The 23,032-nt window shown below is 50.1% G+C and overlaps 1 protein-coding gene across 2 annotated transcripts in view; it reads right to left on the reverse strand.

Annotated features, from left to right (window-relative positions):
- LOC147099906 (A disintegrin and metalloproteinase with thrombospondin motifs 7-like) overlaps positions 1–23,032 on the reverse strand; it is a 212,358-nt gene that overhangs the window by 57,276 nt on the left and 132,050 nt on the right. For both annotated transcript variants that reach the window (XM_085968401.1, XM_085968400.1), the window contains exons 17-18: positions 5,161–5,287; positions 3,649–3,862 (exon numbers count right to left, since the gene is read on the reverse strand). In XM_085968401.1, the coding sequence (XP_085824527.1) occupies positions 3,649–3,862; positions 5,161–5,287 (341 nt within the window). The remainder of the gene's footprint in view (positions 1–3,648; positions 3,863–5,160; positions 5,288–23,032) is intronic.

Here is a 23,032-nt window from a genome sequence, read left to right on the forward strand (position 1 = left end):
ATGAATGAAAGATCCATAGATAATATTTTAAAGGTCAAATAAGTTCTTTGAGCACCGTTGCTGAGTCAACCAGCCTCGCTGACCCACAAACTACTCTCAGTGATGTAGATGCACAATAAAGAGTTCAGGAGTAACTTCTTTACCCAGAGAGTGGTTAGAATTTAAAAAAAAAGTTTTTTATTCGTTCATGGGATGTGGGCGTCGCTGGCAAGGCCGGCATTTATCGCCCATCCCTAATTACCCTCGAGAAGGTGGTGGTGAGCCGCCTTCTTGAACCGCTGCAGTCTGTGTGGTGAAGGTGCTCCCACAGTGCTGTTAGGGAAGGAGTTCTGGGATTTTGACCCAGTGATGATGAAGGAACGACGATATATTTCTAACTCAGGATGGTGTGTGACTTGGAGGGGAACTTGGAGGTGGTGGTGTTCCCATGCGCCTGCTGCCCTTGTCCTTCTAGGTGGAAGAGATCGCGGGTTTGGGAGGTGCTGCTGAACGAGCCTTGGCGAGTTGCTGCAGTGCATCTTGTAGATGGTACACACTGCAGCCACGGTACACCGGTGGTGGAGGGAGTGAATGTTTAAGGTGGTGAATGGGGTGCCAATCAAGCGGGCTGCTTTGTCCTGGATGGTGTCGAGCTTCGTGAGTGTTGTTGGAGCTGCACTCATCCAGGCAAGTGGAGAGTATTCCATCACACTCCTGACTTGTGCCTTGTAGATGGTGGAAAGGCTTTGGGGAGGCAGGAGGTGAGACACTTGCTGCAGAATACCCAGCCTCTGACCTGCTCTTGTTGCCACAGTATTTATGTGGCTGGTCCAGTTAAGTTTCTGGTCAATGGCGACCCCCAGGATGTTGATGGTGGGGGATTCGGCGATGGTAATGCTGTTGAATGTCAAGGGGAGGTGGTTAGACTCTCGCTTGTTGGAGATAGTCATTGCCTGGCACTTGTGTGGAACTCACTACCACAAGGAGTGGTTGAGGCGAATAGCACAGATGCATTTAAGGGGAACCTAGATAAACACATGAGGGAGAAAGGAATCGCAGGCTATGTTGATAGGGTGAGATGAAAAGGGGTGGGAGGAGGCTCATGTGGAGCACAAACACCGGCACGGACCAGCTGGGCTGAATGGCCTGTTTCTGTGCTGTAAATTCTATGTAGTGCGGGCATTTTAAAATGATTTAGTAACAGTACAGCTATAAGACAAAAATACACTGTAAAGTCAAGTGATTATTAAGAACTGGCTCATCATTAGCTCTGTCAAACCTTAGTCAAAATATAAAACACGCAGGGTAATTGGAAGTTGCTCTGTGGCTTGTCATGGAGTCTGCACCTACGTAATAGCATGAAGTCCATTATTGCCCCTGTTCAGTATCACTCTGTCTCATAACAAGGCCCATTAATTCTTGACAGATCCAATAATAAGTCACTGATGCAAGCTATAAAGTCATTGGCCTATGTCCTTCACTCACTAGTCTTGCTAACAGGAGGTGATGATGTAAATGTTGCCCCCACCAACAGTCAGGCAATAACTAATGTGCTGTTAATCAGAGCGGAGGCGTCTATGATTAAGGAAGCTGTCTGTTGGCGTCAACACAGGGAATGCGCGAGTGAAAGTCAAACTCTGAAGTGATTCTGTTAAACTGAGTCAATCCGTAGGGTGGATCTGCAATTATAAAGCAAGAAAGAACTTGCATTTCTATAGCGCCTTTCATTTCCTCAGGACGTCCCAAAGTGGTTTACAACCAATGAAGTATTTTTTGAAGTGCAGTCACTGTTGGAATGTAGGAAACGCACAGCAAGGTCCCACAAACAGCAATGTGCTAATGACCAGATAATCTGCCGCACTCGGTGCTGCATTCCCTGGCGCTGCTCCTGGCCCACTGGTTTAATGCCTCTGAAGACGCCATCGCCGGCAGCGCAGCAGATCGGGGGCGCTACTGGCAGGGGTGCACCGCTATCGGCTAGCGCCTCAGTAGCGCCCCGCCGAATTTCTCGGCATGCGCTATTAGTGCCCCCGCCTGGGCGACAAGCCCTTTGCGCTCTGTTAGCGCCCGGGCCAGAGGCACTAACGGGGTGCAAAGGAGGCGAATTTCCCCCCTGAAGTTTCCGTTTGTGAAGGAATCCAAAACTAGAGGTTATAAATATCAGAGAGTCACTAATAAATCCAATGGGGAATTCGGGAGAAACTTCTTCACCCAGAGAATGGTGAGAATGTGAAACTCGCTACCACAGGGAGTGGTTGAGGAGATTAGCAGAGATGCATTTAAAGGGAAGCTGGATAAACACATGAGGGAGGAAGGAATAGAAGGATATGCTGATAGGGTTTGGTGAAGAGGGGTGGGAGGAGGCTCGTGTGGAGCATAAACACCGGCACGGACCAGGTGGGCTGAATGGCCTGTTTCTGTGCTGTACATTCTGTTTGATTCTATGTCATTGGGGCTGAATTTCCTCAGGGCTTTTCCCACTCCAGCACTGTAACTTCGACGGAAACCCTGTTTAAGCGCGTAAGCGGGGATAGGAGCACAGGAAGAGGAGTAGGCTATTCAGCCCCTCGAGCCAAAGTTAGTGCAGCGGAGCAAGGGAAATTCACCTGCGAGGAAATTCATCCCCGAGGAAATTCACCCGCGAGGAAATTCACCCCCGACGCATCAATAGTGTTAAGAGCTGCCCAGTGAAAACTGTCAGCTTGAAGCTCCGACCGCTCAGCGACGATGGCGTTAGGTCGTGTGTCTCCGTATTCCCAATCGGCACTTTAAGAAAAAATCAGCCTTCACACCTTATTGGTTTACGGAGAGCTCAGGATAGCAGTGTTTTACTCGAAACCAGGAGCAGCAAAGTGAAAGCACCTCCACTGGTATTCTTAATGGGGTTCGGTAGCGGAGCGGTTATATTACTGGTCCTAGTAGTCCAGAGAACGCGGGTTCAAATCCCACCGTTGGCAGTTTGAGCATTTGAATTCTGTTTTAAAAATCTAGAAATGTAAAGCCGCTCTCAGTAACAGTGACCACGAAGCGGTCGGATTGTCGGAAAAACCCATCTTGTTCACCTTTAGGGAAGGAAACCTGCCGTCCTTACCCGGTCTGGGCCTACACGTGACTCCAGTCCCACAGCCACGTGACTGAGTCGTAACTGCCCTCCGAAGCAGCCACTCAGTTGTATCCGAACCACTACAGCACCGTGGGAGCACCTTCGCCGCGCGGACTGCAGCGGTTCAAGAAGGCGGCGGCTCACGTCACCTTGTCAGGGGAAACTAGGGACGGGCGGTGAATGCCGGTCTTGCCAGCGACGCCCACATCCCGAGAACCAATTAATAAAAATCGGGCCGACAAAATAAACGACAGTATGTTAAAGCGACTTTTTTTTTTGTTATTGTCCGATGATTCCTTTTACATGCCAGTGAGACTGTCCCTTTAAGAAAGAGCAACAAGAGCTTCTAAGGTTACACAAGCACAACAATTATCAGGCTGCTACAAGACAGAGCTTAAAGGGTCAGGTCAGCAAGACAGAGCTAACTGAAACCAGATTTGAGTAGCTCGAGACAGACATTTCCTTGTTGACCTAATTGGTTGTCAATCATTACCTGTGTCTTTTTTTTAAACAAAGCCTCCTGCCTTAGGATGACTGCCCTGACATTTAACCTTGGACCCGCTCACCTCCGACCAGCTGCCCGGGCTCCAGTCCGAGGGGCAGGGGATCTCCCTGTTGCACAGGCCGGTGGCTTCGGGCTTGGGCATATGTTGACAGTCGGAGGCGTGCAGGGCCCGCTGCTCGTCCAGCCCCACGCTCTGGATGCAGAGGGCTGTCCTCTTCATGGTTCCCGCTTCCCCGCAGGACGAGGAGCACGCCTGCCACTCTCCGACCCACCACCTGAGAAAACAAGGACAGGCCTCAGGGCCAAAACCAGGCTGCAGCGCGCTAGCTAGGAAACAAACGACACCCGCTTCTTATTTTTTGGAGGCTTAAAGTTGGAATGAAGGTTCATTTTCCTACTTCCCTCTCCTAGTGGGGAAGTTTTACCCTCAGGGAGCGCATACCCAAAATTCTGCCCACACTTTTCATCAATAGCACCAACTTCGCCCAGCGGGAGCACTCTCGCCCGAGTCAGAAGGCCGTAGGTGCAAGTCCCATTCCAAAAAGTTGAGCGCAGATTCTAGGCTGACGTTTCAGTGAAGTATGGAAGGGGGCGGGCGGGGGGGGGGGGGGTTGATTTTGGGTGCCCTCGTCTGGCGTGAACGGGCTCCAAATGAGGTCGGTCGCCGGAGCGCCCCGTTAACACTGGCGGTGCGATCGCCGCCGTTTTTTGAACGCGGCCTCCCGCCGGGTGATCGCAGCACCCGCCTGTTTCAGGCAATGGGCCCCCGGTTAAGATGGAAAGTGGGGGCCTTGTGGCGTAAGTAGGACCCCGCTTGCCATTGCAGGTAGGAAATGGTCGGAGCCTGCGCAGTGCTCAACCTGACCAGCTCCTCGGGCGATGGAAGGGAAGAGACCGGCTAAAGGGTTGTGTTCAATTATTGTTGTGCCCTGGAGGGACTGATCGGACAGCTCTTTCAGAGAGCTGGCACAAGCTCGATGGGCCGAAGGGCCTCCTTTTGTGCTGTATCATTCTATGAGTGATTCTAAGATAGCGAATAGAGTGTGTAGACAACAACAGCTTGCATTTATGTAGCACCTTTAACATTATAAAACATTCCCAGGCACTTAATAGGAGCGATTATCAAACAAAATTTGACACGCGCGACAGAAGGAGTTATTCGGGACAGGTGACCAAAAGCTTGGTCAAAGAGGTAGGTTTTAAGGAGCGTCTTAAAGGAGGAGAGAGAGACGGAGAGGTTTAGGGAGGGAATTCCCGAGCTTAGGGCCCAGGCAGCTGAAGGCACGGCCACCAATGGTGGAGCGATTAAAATCTGGGATGCTCAAGAGGGCAGAATTGGAGGAGCGCAGAGATCTCGGGGGGTTGTGGGGCTGAAGGAGGTTACAGAGATAGGGAGGGGGACGAGGAGGCCATGGAGGGATTTGAAAACAAGGATGAGAATTTTAAAATTGAGCCTTGGCTGGACCGGGAGCCGATGTAGGTCAGCGAGAGCATAGCAGACTAAAGTTGAGATTGAAATAAATCTTCTGACCAATCTTTGATGAACCCTTGCTCTCTGTGAGTGGGTACTGACCGGGCTGGACACGGCTCTGGGTGGCAGCTCCTCTGCTTGTCGTCGGGCCGAGTTATGAGGTCGCAGTATTCCTCTTCGACAATTCCTGCAATCTTCTCCAAACAGTGCACGATCTGTCTCTGAACTCCTGGGAGCATCACAACAAACAAGAGGTCATTCCAGAGATGATGATCTTTGGAGAAATGCGTCTCAGCATGTTAGACATCGAGCATTTGGAAACTATTGTGCACGCAAACAAATCTCTCGGAGGGACACCTGCAATTAGCCACCTGGCATATTGTTCGCCGTACAGCAGAACATCAGCTAACAGCAGTAATGGGGGCAATCACCTCTCCCCCCCAAGGGGTTAGAGAAATTGTTGGATAATTGACAGTGCTCCAATACTTAGTCTGACCCAGCGAGATTTCTGCTTTTGATTGGTGTCGTACTCACCCCAGTTCTGAGCATGTGCAGATAGTTCCCATCATTTTTCAGTTTAAAAATGAGATAAACCCTTGAACAAAATGTCCACAGCCTAATTCCTGCTGGTCTCCCAGACCCTGTGGTCCTGACCCCTGCTGGTCTCCCAGACCCTGTGGTCCTGACTCGTGCTGGTCTCCCAGACCCCGAGGTCCTGACCCCTGCTGGTCTCCCAGACCCTGAGGTGCTGACTCCTGCTGGTCTCCCAGACCCTGTGGTCCTGACTCCTGCTGGTCTCCCAGACCCTGTAGTCCTGACTCGTGCTGGTCTCCCAGACCCCGAGGTCCTGACCCCTGCTGGTCTCCCAGACCCTGAGGTGCTGACTCCTGCTGGTCTCCCAGACCCTGTGGTCCTGACTCCTGCTGGTCTCCCAGACCCTGTAGTCCTGACCCATGCTGGTCTCCCAGACCCTGAGGTGCTGACTCCTGCTGGTCTCCCAGACCCTGAGGTCCTGACTCCTGCTGGTCTCCCAGACCCTGTGGTCCTGACTCGTGCTGGTCTCCCAGATCCTGAGGTCCTGACCCCTACTGGTCTCCCTGACCCCGAGGTCCTGACTCCTGCTGGTCTCCCAGACCCTGTAGTCCTGACCCCTGCTGGTCTCCCTGACCCCGAGGTCCTGACTCCTGCTGGTCTCCCAGACCCTGTAGTCCTGACTCCTGCTGGTCTCCCAGACCCTGTAGTCCTGACCCCTGCTGGTCTCCCAGACCCTGAGGTCCTGACCCCTGCTGGTCCTCAGCTGAAGCTAAATATCAGACCAGTATGGCTAAGTACTGAGCACCCAGTTAAAGATTACTTCTGCTGTTGGATCAGAAGCCAGAGTCTGTGAAAAATCAATTAAAATCATTCAACTCTATTTCAACTGGTCTATCCAAAACTAAACCCAATTTTTGCAGCATTTCTGCGGATAATCAAGGCGCAGTCAGGCTCCCCAGGTACGGACGATGGGAGTGTAGCTAATCGAGGCTCCGCTCGATCTACAGTCTATATCCATTGGTCTATTACATTCTAAAAACTATGGAGCCTAAAAGCTGTGGCTCTTCCATCACACTCGCACCGACACCCGGGCAGGAGTGAGCTGGAAGGGCGACAGATTAGACCAGCAGACCCGGTTATGCATCGGTGAGGTCAGGGCGGGGGATTCTGGGCTGGGATGTGCCCTCGGGTTGCCAACTCTGGTTGGGCCTATTCCTGGAGGATTCATCACATGACCTCCCATCACCAAGCGCCCCGCCCCCACGCTCCCGCCATTGGTCAATCCTTCGGGCGCAATACCTTCCCGCGACTAATTGGAAAGGGAACAAATGCTTTGTTACCCCATTGGATTAACCTTGACCATCAGTGAAACAGCTTTCCCCCATCACCAATATTTTTACAACTAATAAATTAAATCTATTGAAGAAAATTTAAAAAAAATCTTTGTTTAATGTGCCCTATAATTTTTTGCCCAGGTTTTCGCTCCCGGCCGTGTCCTGGGGATTAATCTTCAATTCCTGGAGACTCCAGGGCCAATCCTGGAGGGGTGGCGACACTAGATGTGCCCTTCTATATACACGTGTGCACTTCCTGTCTGCCAGACTTCAGATGTCACGTACTGTCGAATGCAAATTTCTGTGTCACATCTGAATACCATAAAGAAACAAAGGAAGTCATTTGGGAAGCACAGTCCGTTGTATTTTGGACACTCTCTCTCTCTCTCTGGATACTTTGGGGGAGAAATTGGGTGAGTAGCGCCACCTGTTAGCGCCTAAAGAGGCAGTCAGTGGCTGTAGCGCCACTGGCTGCGCCTCCCGCGATATTGAGTTGGGGCGATAATGGTGGCGTTAGCCTTTTGCGCTGCGCCGCCACCGATGACGTAATCGGTGTGCACAGTGCCCCATTCGCGCCCCGTTCGGGATATTTGGTAGCGAACGGCGCAGTTGCCCGGTTCACGGAGCCTTACTGTGCCGGCAGCGACGCAAGTTAAGATGGAGGTGCGGGGCGGCCGCCTGCCAGCACCTCCGTCCCCGGCCTCCTGGACCCCCCTCCCCCGCAGCATTGCCGGCTGTTTCCCGAGAGCCCGGCACTTCTCCTTGGTGCCGGGCTCATTTGCCGGCACTCGCGAGCGGGGATCGCGCTGTTGCAGGCCCCTCCCCCTTAACAGTGGGAGGAAGGCCTGCAGTACCGCAGCGTGCCATGCCGCTGCGGCACATTGCGCTGCGATATTCAGTTTCAGCGCCCTAAGAGGGACGGGGAGTGCCTCGAGCCTCGCCCCGTGTCCCTCGAGGGGCAATGAAACTGAATATCTGACGATCGCTGAAGCCTCGAACGCTGCGCTAAATCCTGCGCTCAGACGACTTTTGCGCCACTTTGGCGCCCCAACCCAATTTCTAGGCCTTTATCTTTTGCCCTGCATCAAAACACCAGTTCCAAAGTCAAGCTCACACTTCCTGTGATCTGCAGCGTGACCTTATACATGAAACGACTCTGGGAACCTGGGTGAACAAGAAACCTGTTTACCGTACAGCTGTACACTGGAACCAGCAGCTCCCGACCTCCCCAACGGACGGACTGATAACAGTCTGACAGGGCAAGAGGTCTCAGGTAACCCACGACAACGTAGCATTAAACAGGAGCAAGAGCAAACACAGCAGTTTCCTTGTAACTCAGGAAATGTGTCTGCGAGTAGAATCTTAGATGTGGAATTGGATACTCGTGGAGTGTTTCCACTTGCCGCAGCTCATTCAATTTACAAAGAACCTTGATAATATTTATAGGAAAAGGTGGAGGCCATTCAGTCCCTCCAGCCTGTTCCGTCATTCTGTTATATCATAGCTAGGGTTGCCAAGCCTCCCGCAATGTCCGGGGGTCTCCTGGAACGGGGCATGAATCTCCCGGGCACTGCTGCTAGCAACCCATGTGTGACTTGGGAGGGGATATTGGAGGTGGTGGTCCTCTTTTTGTTGAACCAATTAACTGTAAATTAACAGAACTTTAAATAAAACTTATCAAATCAAATTAAAATTTAATTGGCTGGGGTGATGATGCACTCCAGTCCCCGCGGCGCCCACCGGTCGCGGAAGGCCTCGAGCGTGCTGGCGGACACCGCGTGCTCCATCTCCAGGGCCACCTGGCCGCGAACATAGCCGCGGAAGAGAGGCAGGCAATCGGGCCGAACGACCCCCTCGACTGCCCGCTGCCTGGACCTATTAATGGCCACTTTGGCCAGGCCCAGGAGCAGTCCCACGAGGAGGTCCTCCGACCTGCCCGCTCCCCTCCACACTGGGTGACCGAAGATCAGGAGCGTGGGACTGAAGTGCAACCAAAAAATCGAGGAGCAGCCCCTTTAAGTAATGGAACAGGGGCTGCAACCTCTCACACTGAATATAAACATGAAACACGGACTCCTCTAGGCCGCAAAAAAGGCAGGCGGCCTGGGAGTCCGTAAACCTATTTAACATTTTATTGCACGGGACTGCTCCGTGCAACACCCTCCAGGCTAAGTCCCCAATAGAAAAGGGGAGGACTCCTGCGTAGAGAGCCCTCCATTGGGGACCTCCGCCTCCGCCGGACAGCAAGATGGCATGCCAAGGCGTGTCCGGACGGCAGGCGAAGATGACAAAGTGGAGAGTGTGCAGGAGCAGCCCGTACAGGAAACCCCTCCGCACAGAATCGGAGGTGGCAGTGTTCCCAAGCACCTGCTGCCCTTGTCCTTCTAGGTGGTGGAAGTCACGGGTTTGGGAGGCGTTTGCATCGCATTCTGTAGATAGGATGCACACTGCTGCCACGGTACGCCGGCGGTGGATGTTTAGTCTGCGTGGCGGTTGTCCACGACTTCCGCTGCTTTTTTGCTCAAGTGATGACAGGTGAGCGTAAAAAACCTGCAGATTATAGGACGACAGATCGAGAGAGGCGAGGAGCTCCACAGTGATAAGGTCCAGGGGTAAGAATGTAGTAAAGTAGGAGGGGCTGCTAATGAGTCTTGATTTCCGGCCGATGAGAATGTGGGGAGGAGGCCGAGTGAGTGAGATGGTGTACGGCCCTCACCACTGCGCTTAGCACAGGTAGTCACCTATAACCGGGCAAATGGCGCCTACTGTTTGTCATCACCATAGGTGCCAATTACAAAGCAGCTGCTTGGTGACAGCTGTGGCCTAGTGGGTAGCACTCTCGCCTTGTAAGAGTCAGAAGGTCGTGGGTTCAAGCCCCACTCCACAGACTAGCAGCACAAAAAATCCAGGCTGACACTCCCAGTGCAGTGCTGAGGGAGTGCTGTACTGTCGGAGGTGCCGTCTTTCAAATGAGACGTTAAACTGAGGCCCTGTCTGCTCTCTCAGGTGGATGTAAAAGATCCTCTCGCACTAGTTCGAAGAAGAGCAGGGGAGTTATTCCCCGGTGTCCTGGCCAATATTTACCCTCAATTTACATAATATGGTCCTTATCACATCGCTTTTGGTGGGAGCTTGCTCTGCACAAATTGTCTGCCGTGTTTCCTACATTACAGCAGTAACTCCACTTCAAAAGTACTTCATTGGCTGTAAAGCGCTTTGGGACATCTGGAGGTCGTGAAAGGCGCTACATAAATGCAAGTCTTTCTTCTTTCTTTTAAAACATATTAAGGGCAATGACTGTTTTGAGCAGTTTTAGTACTTACTGAATTAAGGACTTATTTCAGGCAAAGTCAGGTTTTTAGGGAGCTTCAATCAGCTGTTCCCACCGTTAACAACGGGAGTTATTTTATTGCGACAACCTATTATGGTTTTACCGTCCACCGCGTATCGCGGGCATATTGCGTTAGCACGAACACGCCCGCTATAGGCGGTGGGGAGCGTATCTGGAGTTTAGGAGAAATGAGACAGGAAATCTCAAATAATCCATGTATCAATAAAAGAGAGAGATAACAAAGGATGCCATGGAGAGATAACAGAGGAAAAAAGCAAATTAAGTCAAATTGAACGCTTTAGTGTACAATTCCAGGTGGCCTGTCTCAATTCCTGCCCTTGAGGTCTCAACACACTTTAGTCTATTGTGCAAACATTAACATTCCTGCAAAGCAACAATCAGCAATCACCTGAATCGCCAATTACCTGACTGGCTTTTCACCCACCTCATGTGTGAGATACTGTATATTGTCTGGCAGTATTTTATTCCACGAGACTGTCTCTCAGAGGATTGTAAAACCACCAGGGCACAAGGGGAGATATTCAGGCCCTGGAGGTGGTTCAGAGGGCAGCCACGAGACTGACGCCTAATGTCAAAAGGCTGAATTACAGAGAAACACCGAAGAAACTGGTGCTTTATTCAGCTGGAGAATTGTGGACAATTCTGGGCACCGCACTTTAGGCAGGAGGCCGTGGAGAGGGTGCAGAGGAGATTTACCAGAATGGTACCAGGGATGAAGAACTTCAGTTACGTGGCAAGACTAGAGAAGCTGGGATTGTTCTCCTTAGAGCAGAGAAGGTTAAGGGGAAATTTAATAGAGGTGTTCAAAAGCATGAGGGGTTTTGATGGAGTAAATAAGGAGAAACTGTTTCCACTGGCAGGAGGGTCGGTAACCAGAGGACACAGATTTAAAATAATTTGCAAAAGAGTCAGGGGAGATGAAGAGAATTTTTTTTATGCAGTTGTTGTGATCTGGAATGCGCTGCCTGAAAGGGTGGTGGGAGCAGGTTCAATAGTAACTTTCAAAAAGGAATTGGCTAAATACAGGAAACTCTTTTTTATCCGGCACCGACGGGACCGTCGTGGTGCCAGTTGATCAAAAAGTCCGGATTACAGAGAGGTATACTTACCAAGGTACGAGAGCCCCGTACATGGCCACAGGTGCAGGAGCCCCGGTTACACGGCACTTGTGCAGGAGTCCCGGTTACACGGCCACAGATCCAGGAGTCCCTGTTGCACGGCCACAGGTGCAGGAACCCCGGTTACACGGCCACCGATCCAGGAACCCCAGTTACATGGCCACTAATATATAGTAAAACTTACCTGAACCTACTCCTGAATTTTGCCGGTTAAAAGAGAGTTTCCTGTACTTGAAGGGGAATATTTGCAGGGCTCTGGGGAAAGAGCAGGGGAGTGGGGTGAATTGGAGAGCTCTTTCAAAGAGCCGGCACAGGCACGATGGGCCGAATGGCCTCTTACTGTGCTGTAAGATTCCATGATGTATCGTGCTCAGTGTTGGTGGCAGCACTTTAGTTTAAGGGAGATATAAAGCACTCTTCTATAAAGCTTGTAAAAAAAAATTGTCGCATACAGCTGGGCAGAGTCGCTGCTTTCTGCCAACACTGAGTCTACCCTGCCCGGAGACATCAAGCTCGCTGCTCAAACTGTTTACGATGGAGGCAGACTAATGGGCATGTTGATCTTGGAGAACATGATGGAACAATATTTTTGAAGACCACCGGGTAGGTGGTCCACTAGATTGATTCCTGGGGTGAGAAGGTCGTTCTATGAGGAGAGATTGAGTAGATTGGGCCTATACTGTCTGGAGTTTAGAAGAATGAGAGGTGATCTCATTGAAACATATAAAATTCTTAGAGGGCTTGACAGGGTTTTTAAAAAAATTTGATTATGGGATGTGGGTGTCGCTGGCAAGGCCAGCATTTATTGCCCATCCCTAATTGCCCTTGAGAAGGTGGTGGTGAGCCACCTTCTTGAACCGCTGCAGTCTGTGTGGTGAAGGTGCTCTCACAGTGTTGTTAGGGTGGGAGTTTCAGGATTTTGACCCAGCGACGATGAAGGATCGGCGATCTACTTCCAAGTCAGGATGGAGGGGAACTTGGAGGTGGTGGTGTTCCCATGTGCCTGCTGCCCTTGTCCTTCTAGGTAGAAGAGGTTGCAGGTTAGGGAGGTGCTGCCGAAGAAGCCTTGGCGAGTTGCTGCAGTGCATCTCGTAGATGGTACACACTGCAGACACGGTACGCCGGTGGTGGAGGGAGTGAATGTTTAAAGCGGTGGATGGGTCGCCAATCAAGCAGGCTGCTTTGTCCTTAATGGTATCGAGCTTCTTGAGTGTTGTTGGAGCTGCACTCATCCAGGCAAGTGGAGAGTATTCCATCACACTCCTTACTTGTGCCTTGTAGATGGTGGAAAGGCTTTGGGGAGTCAGGAGGTGAGACACTCGCTGCAGAATACCCAGCCTCTGACCTGCTCTTGTTACCACAGTATTTATGTGGCTGGTCCAGTTAAGTTTCTGGTCAGTGGTGACCCCCCAGGATGTTGATGGTGGGGGATTCGGCGATGGTAATGCCATTGAATGTCAAGGGGAGGTGGTTAGACTCTCGCTTGTTGGAGATAGTCATTGCCTGGCACTTGTGTGGTGCAAATGTTACCTGCCACTTACCAGCTATTCAGGTCTTGTTGCATGCGGGCATGGACTACTTCATTATCTGAGGAGTTGTGAATGGTGCTGAGAAGCTGTTTCCCCTGGCTGGAGAGTCTAGAACTAGGGGGCATAGTCTCAGGATAAGGGGTCGGCCATTTAGAACTGAGATGAGGAGAAATTTCTTCACTCAGAGGGTTGTGAATTTTTGGAATTCTCTACCCCAGAGGGCTGTGGAGGCTCAGTCGTTGAGTATATTCAAGACAGAGATCGATAGATTTTTGGACATGCATGGAATCAAGGGATATGGGGATCGGGTGGGAAAGTGGAGTTGAGGTCGATGATCAGCCATGATCTTATTGAATGGTGGAGCAGGCTCGAGGGGTGGAATGGCCGACTCCTGCTCCTATTTCTTATGTTCTTATGCAGTGCAGTTGACTGCAGGTGTGTGGATCTTCTTCTGTTGGGAACATTGGGCTGTGGCTCTGGTGATGGGTTGCAGAGCTGTCTTTGAATGAAGTCAAGGGGCGGGGGTGGGAGAGGAGCTTGTCTTGGATGCTTGCTGTATTGTACAGCGGAGCCCTGAGCTTGGGAGGAGACCAGGTCCCAATGCGGAATGCGGAAGAGGGGCAGCAGCGCTCGGAGCTCGCTGCCCCTAAACAGGAACAAAGCAACCGATGAGGGTAAAAGTGCCTTACTTAGACGCCAATCGCCTTTGAGCTCCCTCAGTTAAAAGGACCAGATGCTGAATTGCAATTGCACCAATACAGTCACTCCCTGTTGCCCGAACAATGCAGGGATTGTGTGTGAAAATAAAAGGAATGCCACAGGCTCCTTTCTCCCAGATCCTGGTTTGTTAACAGTCTCGAAGATCTGCGGCTATCACATGATGTCATCCTTTCAGGCTCTGTCTTGAACTGTAAAGGTCAAAGGTTGAGGCATACAAGGCCCAGGTACTGTCAGAGGTCGTGTGTCGACAAGTCATATTCGACCTGGGCAAATTAGAGCTGTACGAGCTTGATAAACCCTCTGTGATTATAATTTAAATTGGTAATCTGTAAATTGAAGAGATTCCATCGCTTGCGACCTCTGACCCATTTTAAACTCGCTAATGAAAGTGCCCGGAGCTGAAGAGTTTGGAGATTTGTTGATATATTTGGAAAAGGAATGTCGAAGTAAATATCAAAGATGTCAGGGGAAAAAAAACAGCCTTTCTGCAGTCTGCGTATCAGAAGCAAAACCCAAGAGTACAAGTCGAGGAGGTCAGAAGATCGTAAGACAATTCCATTCGGCCCATTTAATTCTAATCCTAACACCTCACGCCCCCGCGATATTGTAGCGTCCAATTGTTCCATAAATAATTCCAGGGTTTTTGCCGCCACTGCTCGATCTGCAAGTTTATTCCACACGCTGATCACTCGCTGTGTTAAGAAGAATTTCCTGATCTCAGTCCTAAAATGACCCATCTCTAGTTTGAACCTGTTTCCCCCCAGTTCTACCCCGGCAGTTTAACTTAAAGTAATATTCAGGGTTATCTGTTTCTGTACCTGGTCATTGTCTCATTGTTGTTTGTGGGAGCTTGCTGTGCGCAAATTGGCTGCCACGTTTCCCACATTACAACAGTGACCACACTTCACAAAGTACTTCATTGGCTGTAAAGCGCTTTGAGACGTGCTGAGGTCGTGAAAGGCGCTGGAGAAATGCAAGTTTCTTTGAAGCAATCAGCTGGTTAACATTTTAAATTGTAGATTGTTGGAAAAAGGGGAGAAATTTCATGGTTTGAAGCTTTGAGTATTGACCAAAAATAAATAACACTGTTTTACAGTCGTCCAGTATTTATTAAAGGGTAAATTATAATGCTGAGCGTACCTGGTGCAGAACTTCAGGTGACAGAGGTCAAGGGCCCGATTTTCTGGATCGTGCGGGAAATTTTCGGGTTCCCCGAATGTCGGGTTCCGACCCAAAAAAAAATGGGTCAGCCAGCTGCACGCAATTTTCCCTCAAGTGGCCAATTAAGTTCCAGCGTGTGGGAACCCTTGCTAATTGACTACTTTCAGTCAGAAAGCCCCACAGTATGATGTCATCATTCGTGGTGCTTTCAAGGTCCACAGCAAGCATTGCTTCCTCTGTTTGCTTCCAAACGAACCATACAGGATGGCAGAGGAGCCTGCAGCAGCTGTGGCCAGTGCCAGACCCCAAGCTGCCTCCAAATTCGACAAAGCTTCACTGCAGGCATTATTGGATGGGGTTAGGGCCCACAGGGAGGTCCTCTTCCCTAGGTCAGGCAGGAAGAGGCCTCCCACTGAAACCAAGGCTGCATGGATGCAGGTGTCAGCAGATGTCAACTCGCTGGGAGTCACCAGAAGAACCTGGATACAGTGTCGGAAATGATTCCATGACCTTCACCGTACAGGAAAAGTAAGAATGAAGTTTCCAACACCCTCAGCCTGATCCCCATTGCCTTTCCCCACCAGCACTCAGCTTTAGCACTCTCTTCCTCCACATCCCACTTCACAGTCACATCCATGCTCCCTTACCCATTCCCTCTCTCTATGCTCACATTCACATAACTATTCCACCATGCAGCCCTCACAGTCCCTCTCACTCTGATGCTTTGAACAAAGCTGACAACACACAGGGAGGGCCCTTGGTCTTGCAGCCTCACACCATCTTTGTCTCCCTCTAAGTATCTATGCTATGCAATCTCTACACTCACTCCTTCCTTCTCACTCAAACTCCACTTGTCTCCCTCATTGCAGGAAAAGAGAACTCACAACAACAGAGAGCGAGCCAGGACTGGAGGAGGCCCACCCTCAGTAGCCCACCTGACCCCCTGGGAGGAAGGAGTGCTGGAAATTGTTGGGGCTGATGTGGCCGCGGAAGTTGGGGAAGGAGAGATGGGGGCAGTCCCGCAAGCTGGTGACAGAATAGTTTGCCATCTCTCTCATTGACATAGCATGAGTCGCTGTTATGATTCTGAAGCTACATCATTTGGACTTATGAACATCTGCCAACTCCAATGTGCATGTAACCTTGGCATCACATCTCTAACTCCTTCCTCTACTCCCCCACAGGACCATCCAGAGCCCCCGTCCCCACTGTGGGGGAGGAAGAGGCTGTGCAGCCAGACTCCTCAGAGGAAGCTCCAACCTCTGAGGGCGCAGCGTCAGCAGAAGTAAGCGCACCCAGCACCAGCGCAGACACTCATACCTCGGGGGGACCTTCGGGACATAGAGTAGTGTTGTCACCTGGTGTTTCACAGCTCACAAGTGAGCCTCAGCAGATTCTGGAGACAGGGACAGCAGTGGAGAGTCCTCGTCGGAGGGCGCAGGACTCTGCCAGCTCAGCTCAGCTGCGCTGCATGTCGACCCTCTGCCTTTGGGTCCATCCGCAAGAGAAGAGGTGATGGATCTCCATGCACAGATGCAGGAGTCTCTGGCAGGTTTTGTCTCCAGGGTCGCTGCGAGTGTGGAGCGAATGGAGGAGTCCATAGCAACCATGAGCAGAGCCTTTGTGGAGTCATTGGCGCATGAACGCATCACCATGGAAAGGTTGGCAACCTCCATGGAGGAGAGAAGTCGCCAGGGTATGGAAAACATGGTGAGTGCTCATAAGAGAATGACATCTCTTGAGGAGCGATGGCCATCTATTGAACAGAGAAACCAGACCTTCATGGAAGTCCTTCTGAGTAGGACTGCCAGTGCAGATACGGGTCCCCATGGCCCCCTAATGCGCAGCAAGGTGCTCTCAAGCCACTTCCAAGCGCTGGCCCCTTCTGGCCTGTGCAGCTTCAGGTGATTGAGCAGCAGCCTGGTGCTCCTGTTGCTGATCCTGCTGTTCCTGGTTCTGCTGCTGCCGCCTCCGCTGCTGGAGATCCTCTAATGGCAAGAAGGGAAGGAAAAAAAGGCGTCCCATGCTTCTGGTAGATGCCTCCGCTGAGGAAGCGCTTAGTGAGGGTGGCGAGAGGGGCTTCCCAGGAGCTCACATTGGAGAAGTGTGTGAGGCTCCAACCTTCCACAGCTGTGCCTAAGCCTTGAACAAGTAGCCCTAAGCCTGCAACAACAAGGTCCTTCAACATACAAATGCTCTCCGATTAAATCTCAGCTTTCCCGAATGACCTGCAGCTGACAGCAAGCAAGCCGGGATGCTTCACGCCAGGTTTCATCAGCGGGGTTCCCCGCAGTCGTGTTTAGTGTGGGAAACCCTTGAAAATAGCAAGGGCCCCTTAAAATGGCATTAAACATGCCAATAATTGCTGATTAGGGTCCCGACGGCCAGTCCCGCTAGCGGCGGGCGGGACTGATTCGGGTCGGAGAGAAACGGCGGTCCGAAAGTCGGACGGGGCAGGGAATCAGGCGGGGGCGGGGGGGGGTCGCGGCCCCCTGTTTTTGCTATTTTCCCCGCCCACACACCTGAAATCCCGCCCGACGGCTGGGAGAAAATCGGGGCCCAAGTGTCTGGAATTCAGTAGTTGCGATCATTAATGGATAGAAGATCGACCGGGCCACCAATGGGGCGGGAGGACCTCCATGTCAGAATTCCCGATCCAGTAACAACAACAACAACAACTTGTATTTATACAGCGCCTTTAGTAAAACGTCCCGAGGTGCTTCACAGGAGCATTACCAAACAAAACTTGACACTGAGCCACATAAGGAGATATTAGGACAGGTGACCAGGGTTTTAAAGGCAGTAGGTGAGCACATTGCAGATGCCCGAACTATAATCTTCCACAGTTCTCTAGATTCAGGAAGCGTCCCTTTAGATTGGAAAATTGCGCATGTCACTCTGCTTTGTAAGAATGGCGAGAGATGGAAACCAGGGAATTATAGACCAGTTAGCCTAACATCTGTCGGGAAATTGCTAGAGTCTATAATTAAGGATAGGGTGACTGAACACATTGAAAATTTTCAGTTGATCAGAGGAAGCCAGCATGGATTTGTGAAAGGCAGGTCATGCCTGACGAACCGGATTGAATTCTTTGAAGAGGTGACTAAAGTAGTGGCCAGGGGAATGTCTATGGATGTTATTGATATGGACTTCCAGAAGGCATTTGATAAAGTCCCACAAAAGAGACTGTTATCTAAGGTAGAAGCCCATGGAATTGAAGGCATTGGCTCCCAGTTAAGCAGCACCTCGATTTCAAAATTCTCATCCTTGCTTTCAAATCCCTCCATGGCCTCGCCCCTCTCTATCTCTGTAATCTCCTTCAGCCCCACAAACTCTCCCCTCAAGATATCTGCGCTCCTCTAATTCTGCCCTCTTCAGCATCCCTGATTATAATCGCTCAACCTTTGGTGGCCATGCCTTCAGCTGCCTGGGCCCTAAGCTCTGGAATTCCCTCCCTAAACCTCTCCGCCTCGCTACCTCGCTTTCCTCCTTTAAGACACTCCTTAAAACCTACCTCTTTGACCAAGCTTTTGGTCACCTGACCTAATTTATCCTTATGTGGCTCGGTGTCAAATTTTTTGTCTTGGGACGTTTTACTACGTTAAAGGCATTATATAAATACAAGTTGTTGTTGTTAGTGTGTGTGTGAGTGGATGAACGGCAGATTAAGTGCAGTTGAGAGTTGGCAAGAGGTTGAATGAGGTGATGGCAGAACTTAGCGTGGAAAACCAGCAGAGAGCAGCCCCTGAGAACTACAATGGACCTGTCAACTGGAGGGAGTCTGGAGTTTATGAGATGGAATTACTTGGCACGCCTGACTATCAGCTGAGAATATTGCTCTTTGAATATACAGAGTGAACTGCCCTTTGCTCAGAAAAATTAGTCCCGGTTCGCCCTGTTTTGGAAAGGGGAACGTTTAACCGCTCAGCTCAGGCCTTAGCACTGAATTACATTTTAACTCACGGTAAAAGATTCCTAACAATGACTTCTATCAACCTGAGCTCATTCCAAAACTCCATGCCCGTATCCTAACTCGCACTAAGTCCATTTAACCCATTACCCCTGTGCTCGCTGACCTACATTGGCTCCCAGTCCGGCAACGCCTCGATTTTAAAATTCTCATCCTGGTGTTCAAATCCCTTCATGGTCTCGCCCCTCCCTCTCTCTGTAATCTCCTCCAGCCCTACAACCCTCCGAGATCTCTGCGCTCCTCCAATTCTGGCCTCTTGCGCATCCCTAATTTTAATCGCTCCACCATTGGCGGCCGTGCCTTCGGCTGCCTGGGCCCTAAGTTCTGGAATTCCCTCCCTAAACCTCTCAGACTCTTTACTTCTCTCCTTTCAGACTCTTAAAACTTGACACCGAGCCACATAAGGAGATATTAGGACAGGCGACCAAAAGCTTAGTCAAAGGGGTAGGTTTTAAGGAGCGTCTTAAGGGAGGAGAGTGAGGTAGAGAGGCAGAGAGGGTTTAGGGAGGGAATTCCAGAGTTTAGGGCCCAGGCAGCTGAAGGCACGGACGCCAATGGTGGAGCGATTAAAATTAGGGACGCGCAAGAGGCCAGAATTGGAGGAGCGCAGAGATCTCGGAGGGTTGTAGGGCTGGAGGAGATTTATTAGCGATAGGGAGGGGCGAGCCCATGGAGGGTTTTGAAAGACGCACAGATGCAAAATGATGTCTTAAAAGTGGTTTGTTTCTTCTAATCTCCTCGAATATGACTTTCAACAGAAAACCATTTCAGTTGCCTCAGGGTCAACAGCAAGGAAATGCTACAAATCTTTTTTTTAAGCATTACTGATAATAATTAATTCCTACTAAAGCAATGAAATCACTAAAGCTGGAAAATCGTTCTCTGCTCCAGCAATCAAGAGGGAGAGTGGAGCCAGATTGGGATATAAATCGTACACGGGTCAGTAGTGCGTCAAACGATTATGAATCAATCAATAATATACCTTAAAGCTTCTGTCTCAACCTCAGAGGAGTGCCCCGACTGCCCCAACTGCCGTATTCTTCTATTTTCTGCCCATCTTGGGGCTGTGGGGCCTCTGCTCAGCAAGAACTAAACCGAGACCAGCCAAACTCGTCTGCCCTCTCTGGAGGGCGTAAAAAAAGTCCCATGGCACTGTTCGAAGAGGAAGAGCAGGGGTTCCCCAAAGGTCCTGACCAATATTTATCCCTCAACCAACACCATCTAGTCATTTATCTCAGTGCTGTTTGTGGAATCTTGCTGTGCGCAATGAGGCTGCCGCGCTTCCTCCATTACAACAGTGGCTGCACTTCAAAAAAGCACTTCATTGGCTGTAAAGCGCTTTGGGATGTCCGGTGGTCGTGAAAGGCGCTATAGAAATGCAAGTCTGTCTGTTTCTTTCTCTCTTTCGTTCTGCTCGCTATCCGCTATTTTAATGCAGGTGTTGGCCAGTTTATATCAAAGTAAAGTCTCTGCTAAACAACCGGAGAGAGGAACATCATCTGACCACATTGAGCATTTGCCCGAGAATATCTCCAACTGTAATTTCTAGGCTTATATGTCCAGTTCAAAAGACATCGCTAAGGTGCGGGAAGGAGTGATGTCGATGGACACACCTGTTGGGGAAGGGGTGGTGTTTGAAATGAGCAGGTGGTCCTATTAGGACAGGAAGACGAGGGAACTGGCCTCATCCATCATAGACATTACAGCACCTTAAATAAATGGAAATGAGGGTCGTGTTTTAACAGGTATTCAGTGAAGGCTGAAATTGGTCTGAGATTACATCCACCTGATGCCACTCCAGTGCGTCTGTGCTTTCAGATGGATGAACAATGGCTCAATAAACCTAAATTCCTTGGGATTTATGCAGCGCAAGCACTCTGCATTCCTTGTACATGTTCCTATGCTGAAGAATTCCTTTTAGAACTATGTCTTTATAGAATATTTCTATTCCAACTGTGGTTCCTTCAATTCATAGAATTACATAGAATTCACAGCGCAGAAACTGGCCCTTTGGCCCAACTGGTCCATGCTGATGATTATGCTCCACACAAACCTCCTCCCACCCCTCGTCATCAAACCCTATTCCTTTCTCCCTCATGTGTTTATCTAGTTTCCCCTTAAATGCATCTCTGCTCTTCACCTCAACCACTCCCTGTGGTAGCAAGTTCCACATTCTCACCACTCTCTGGGTAAAGAAGTTCGGAACATTTTCTTTCCCCGGGTGTTTGATTACTGCAAAGGCTGGATGCTTCACAGCCAGAATCTTCACTGTGTCAATCGAGACTGGAGTCGGCTAATCACATTCCTGCTTCCTGTTCTCGCAGCCTGCTCTATCATTTCCTGCCTCTTCCAACTAGACAATTGCGAGGCTTTGCCCGTGGGATAGAAATGAGCTCTCTTTTTTTCTTGCATCTTGACATACCGTGGTAGGGGGGAGGGGCTGGAGGAAGCTACACAGTAGGTAAGGGAGCTCTGGAAATTCTGCTCTTCAAAGGGGTCAGGAAGAGATGGATGAGAAGGGACCATGTTGAGTCGCCCTCTCACTCTACCTCCTTCCTGAAGGGGAAGCGACTGCCGTGGTCACGATCTCACTGTGTGAGGACCGCTTTAGAGGTCATTCCCTCCACTTCATGTCAGTATAATCAGTTCAGCGTCAGCCGTGGATCAGTTCTTGTGGGTTCAGCGTCCAACTCCAGAGACTTGAGCACTAAATCTAGACTGACCCTCCCAGTGCAGTGCTGAGGGAGAGCTGCACTGTCGGAAGTGCCGTCTTTCAGATGAGACATTAAACTGAGGCCCCGTCTGCTCCCTCAGGTGGATGTAAAAGATCCCATGGCACGATTTCAAGGAAGAGCAGGGGGGACTTCTCCCCGGTGTCCTGGGCCCAATGTTTATCCCTCAATCAACATCACTAAAAAATAAACAGACTATCTGGTCATTATCACATTGTTTGTGGGAGCTTGCTGTGCGCAAATTGGCTGCCGCGTTTCCCACATTACAACAGTGACTCCACTTCAAAAAGTACTTCATTGGCTGTAAAGCGCTTTGGGATGTCCGGTGGTCGTGAAAGGCGCTATATAAATGCAAGTCTTTCTTTTTTCTACAAGCATCTGCACCATGAAATGCAGAATTCATTAACAAATATATATTGATTTTGGATTATTTGTGGTGGAGGGAGCGAAGTGGGTGAATATTTTTGTTCATTAAAGTGCTGGGAATTGGATCAAACTCTTTCAGGTCAAGAGATTTCCATCTAGTGTGAAAACCACCTCCTACTGCACCAGTATAAAATGAACACTTCCCACAGCAGCCATCTCTGTAGCTTCTATGACACAAATGATCAACTTCAAGGCAAACTGTGCCAAGTTATGGGCAGCTCTGTACTATGGATTCCCATCCACTAAGAAGAAGGAACGACTTGCATTTCTATAGCGCCTTTCACAACCACAGGACGTCCCAAAGCGCTTTACAGCCAATGGAGTACTTTTGAAATGTAGTCACTGTTTTAACGTAGGAAATTTGCGCACAGCAGGATCCCACATACAGCAACGTGCTAATGACCAGATCATCTGTTTTAGTGATATTGGCTGAGGGATAAATATTGGCCCAGGACACCGGGGCGAACTCCCCTGCTCTTCTTCGGATAGTAGCCGTGGGATCTTTTACGTCCACCTGAGAGGGCATGAGGCAACTGCAGTTTAATAAAGTGACATAACCACATCTAAACAATGGGCTAAGGGTGCAAACGAGCTAAGGTTTAACAAATGGGCTGAGGCATGATGCTACTACTCCCTAACCATGGGCTATGGTTTGATGGGAGCTACAGCTCATTCAAGTTTTGGGGCATGAGGTGACAACAGTTCAACAATTGGCTGGGGAAGGGGTAATGCTGCTAATAGAAAAAGACAAAGACTCCTGTTGGCTTTAAGCAGATGCACTTGCTGCTACGTGACTCTGAAAGAACGACCCCTACCTTCCCACAATTTCTCTCTCCTTTACTTGCTGTTAATCAATTCCTGGCTCGTCGAACATCCTAATTTGTGTGAGGCCCAACAAAAGTATGGACTTGGTGCCAGAGGCAGAACAAAGTTTGAGATAATGCACAGCTACTGGAGGTCAGAGGGGGGCTTCGAATTGTACGTCACGATGGTCCCGACCTGAGTACGGGTCTTGTCACTGAGCTCCAAAGACAGGCACAACACGTCTTATACACACTGGAACTAAGAGCTGTTTGAGCTGGGAGTCACTGTAAGTAC

The sequence above is a fragment of the Somniosus microcephalus genome, chromosome 27 (genome assembly GCF_052327205.1).
Source record: "Somniosus microcephalus isolate GS21.2 chromosome 27, FLI_Smic_1.0, whole genome shotgun sequence".
Classification (NCBI taxonomy): Eukaryota; Metazoa; Chordata; class Chondrichthyes; order Squaliformes; family Somniosidae; genus Somniosus; species Somniosus microcephalus.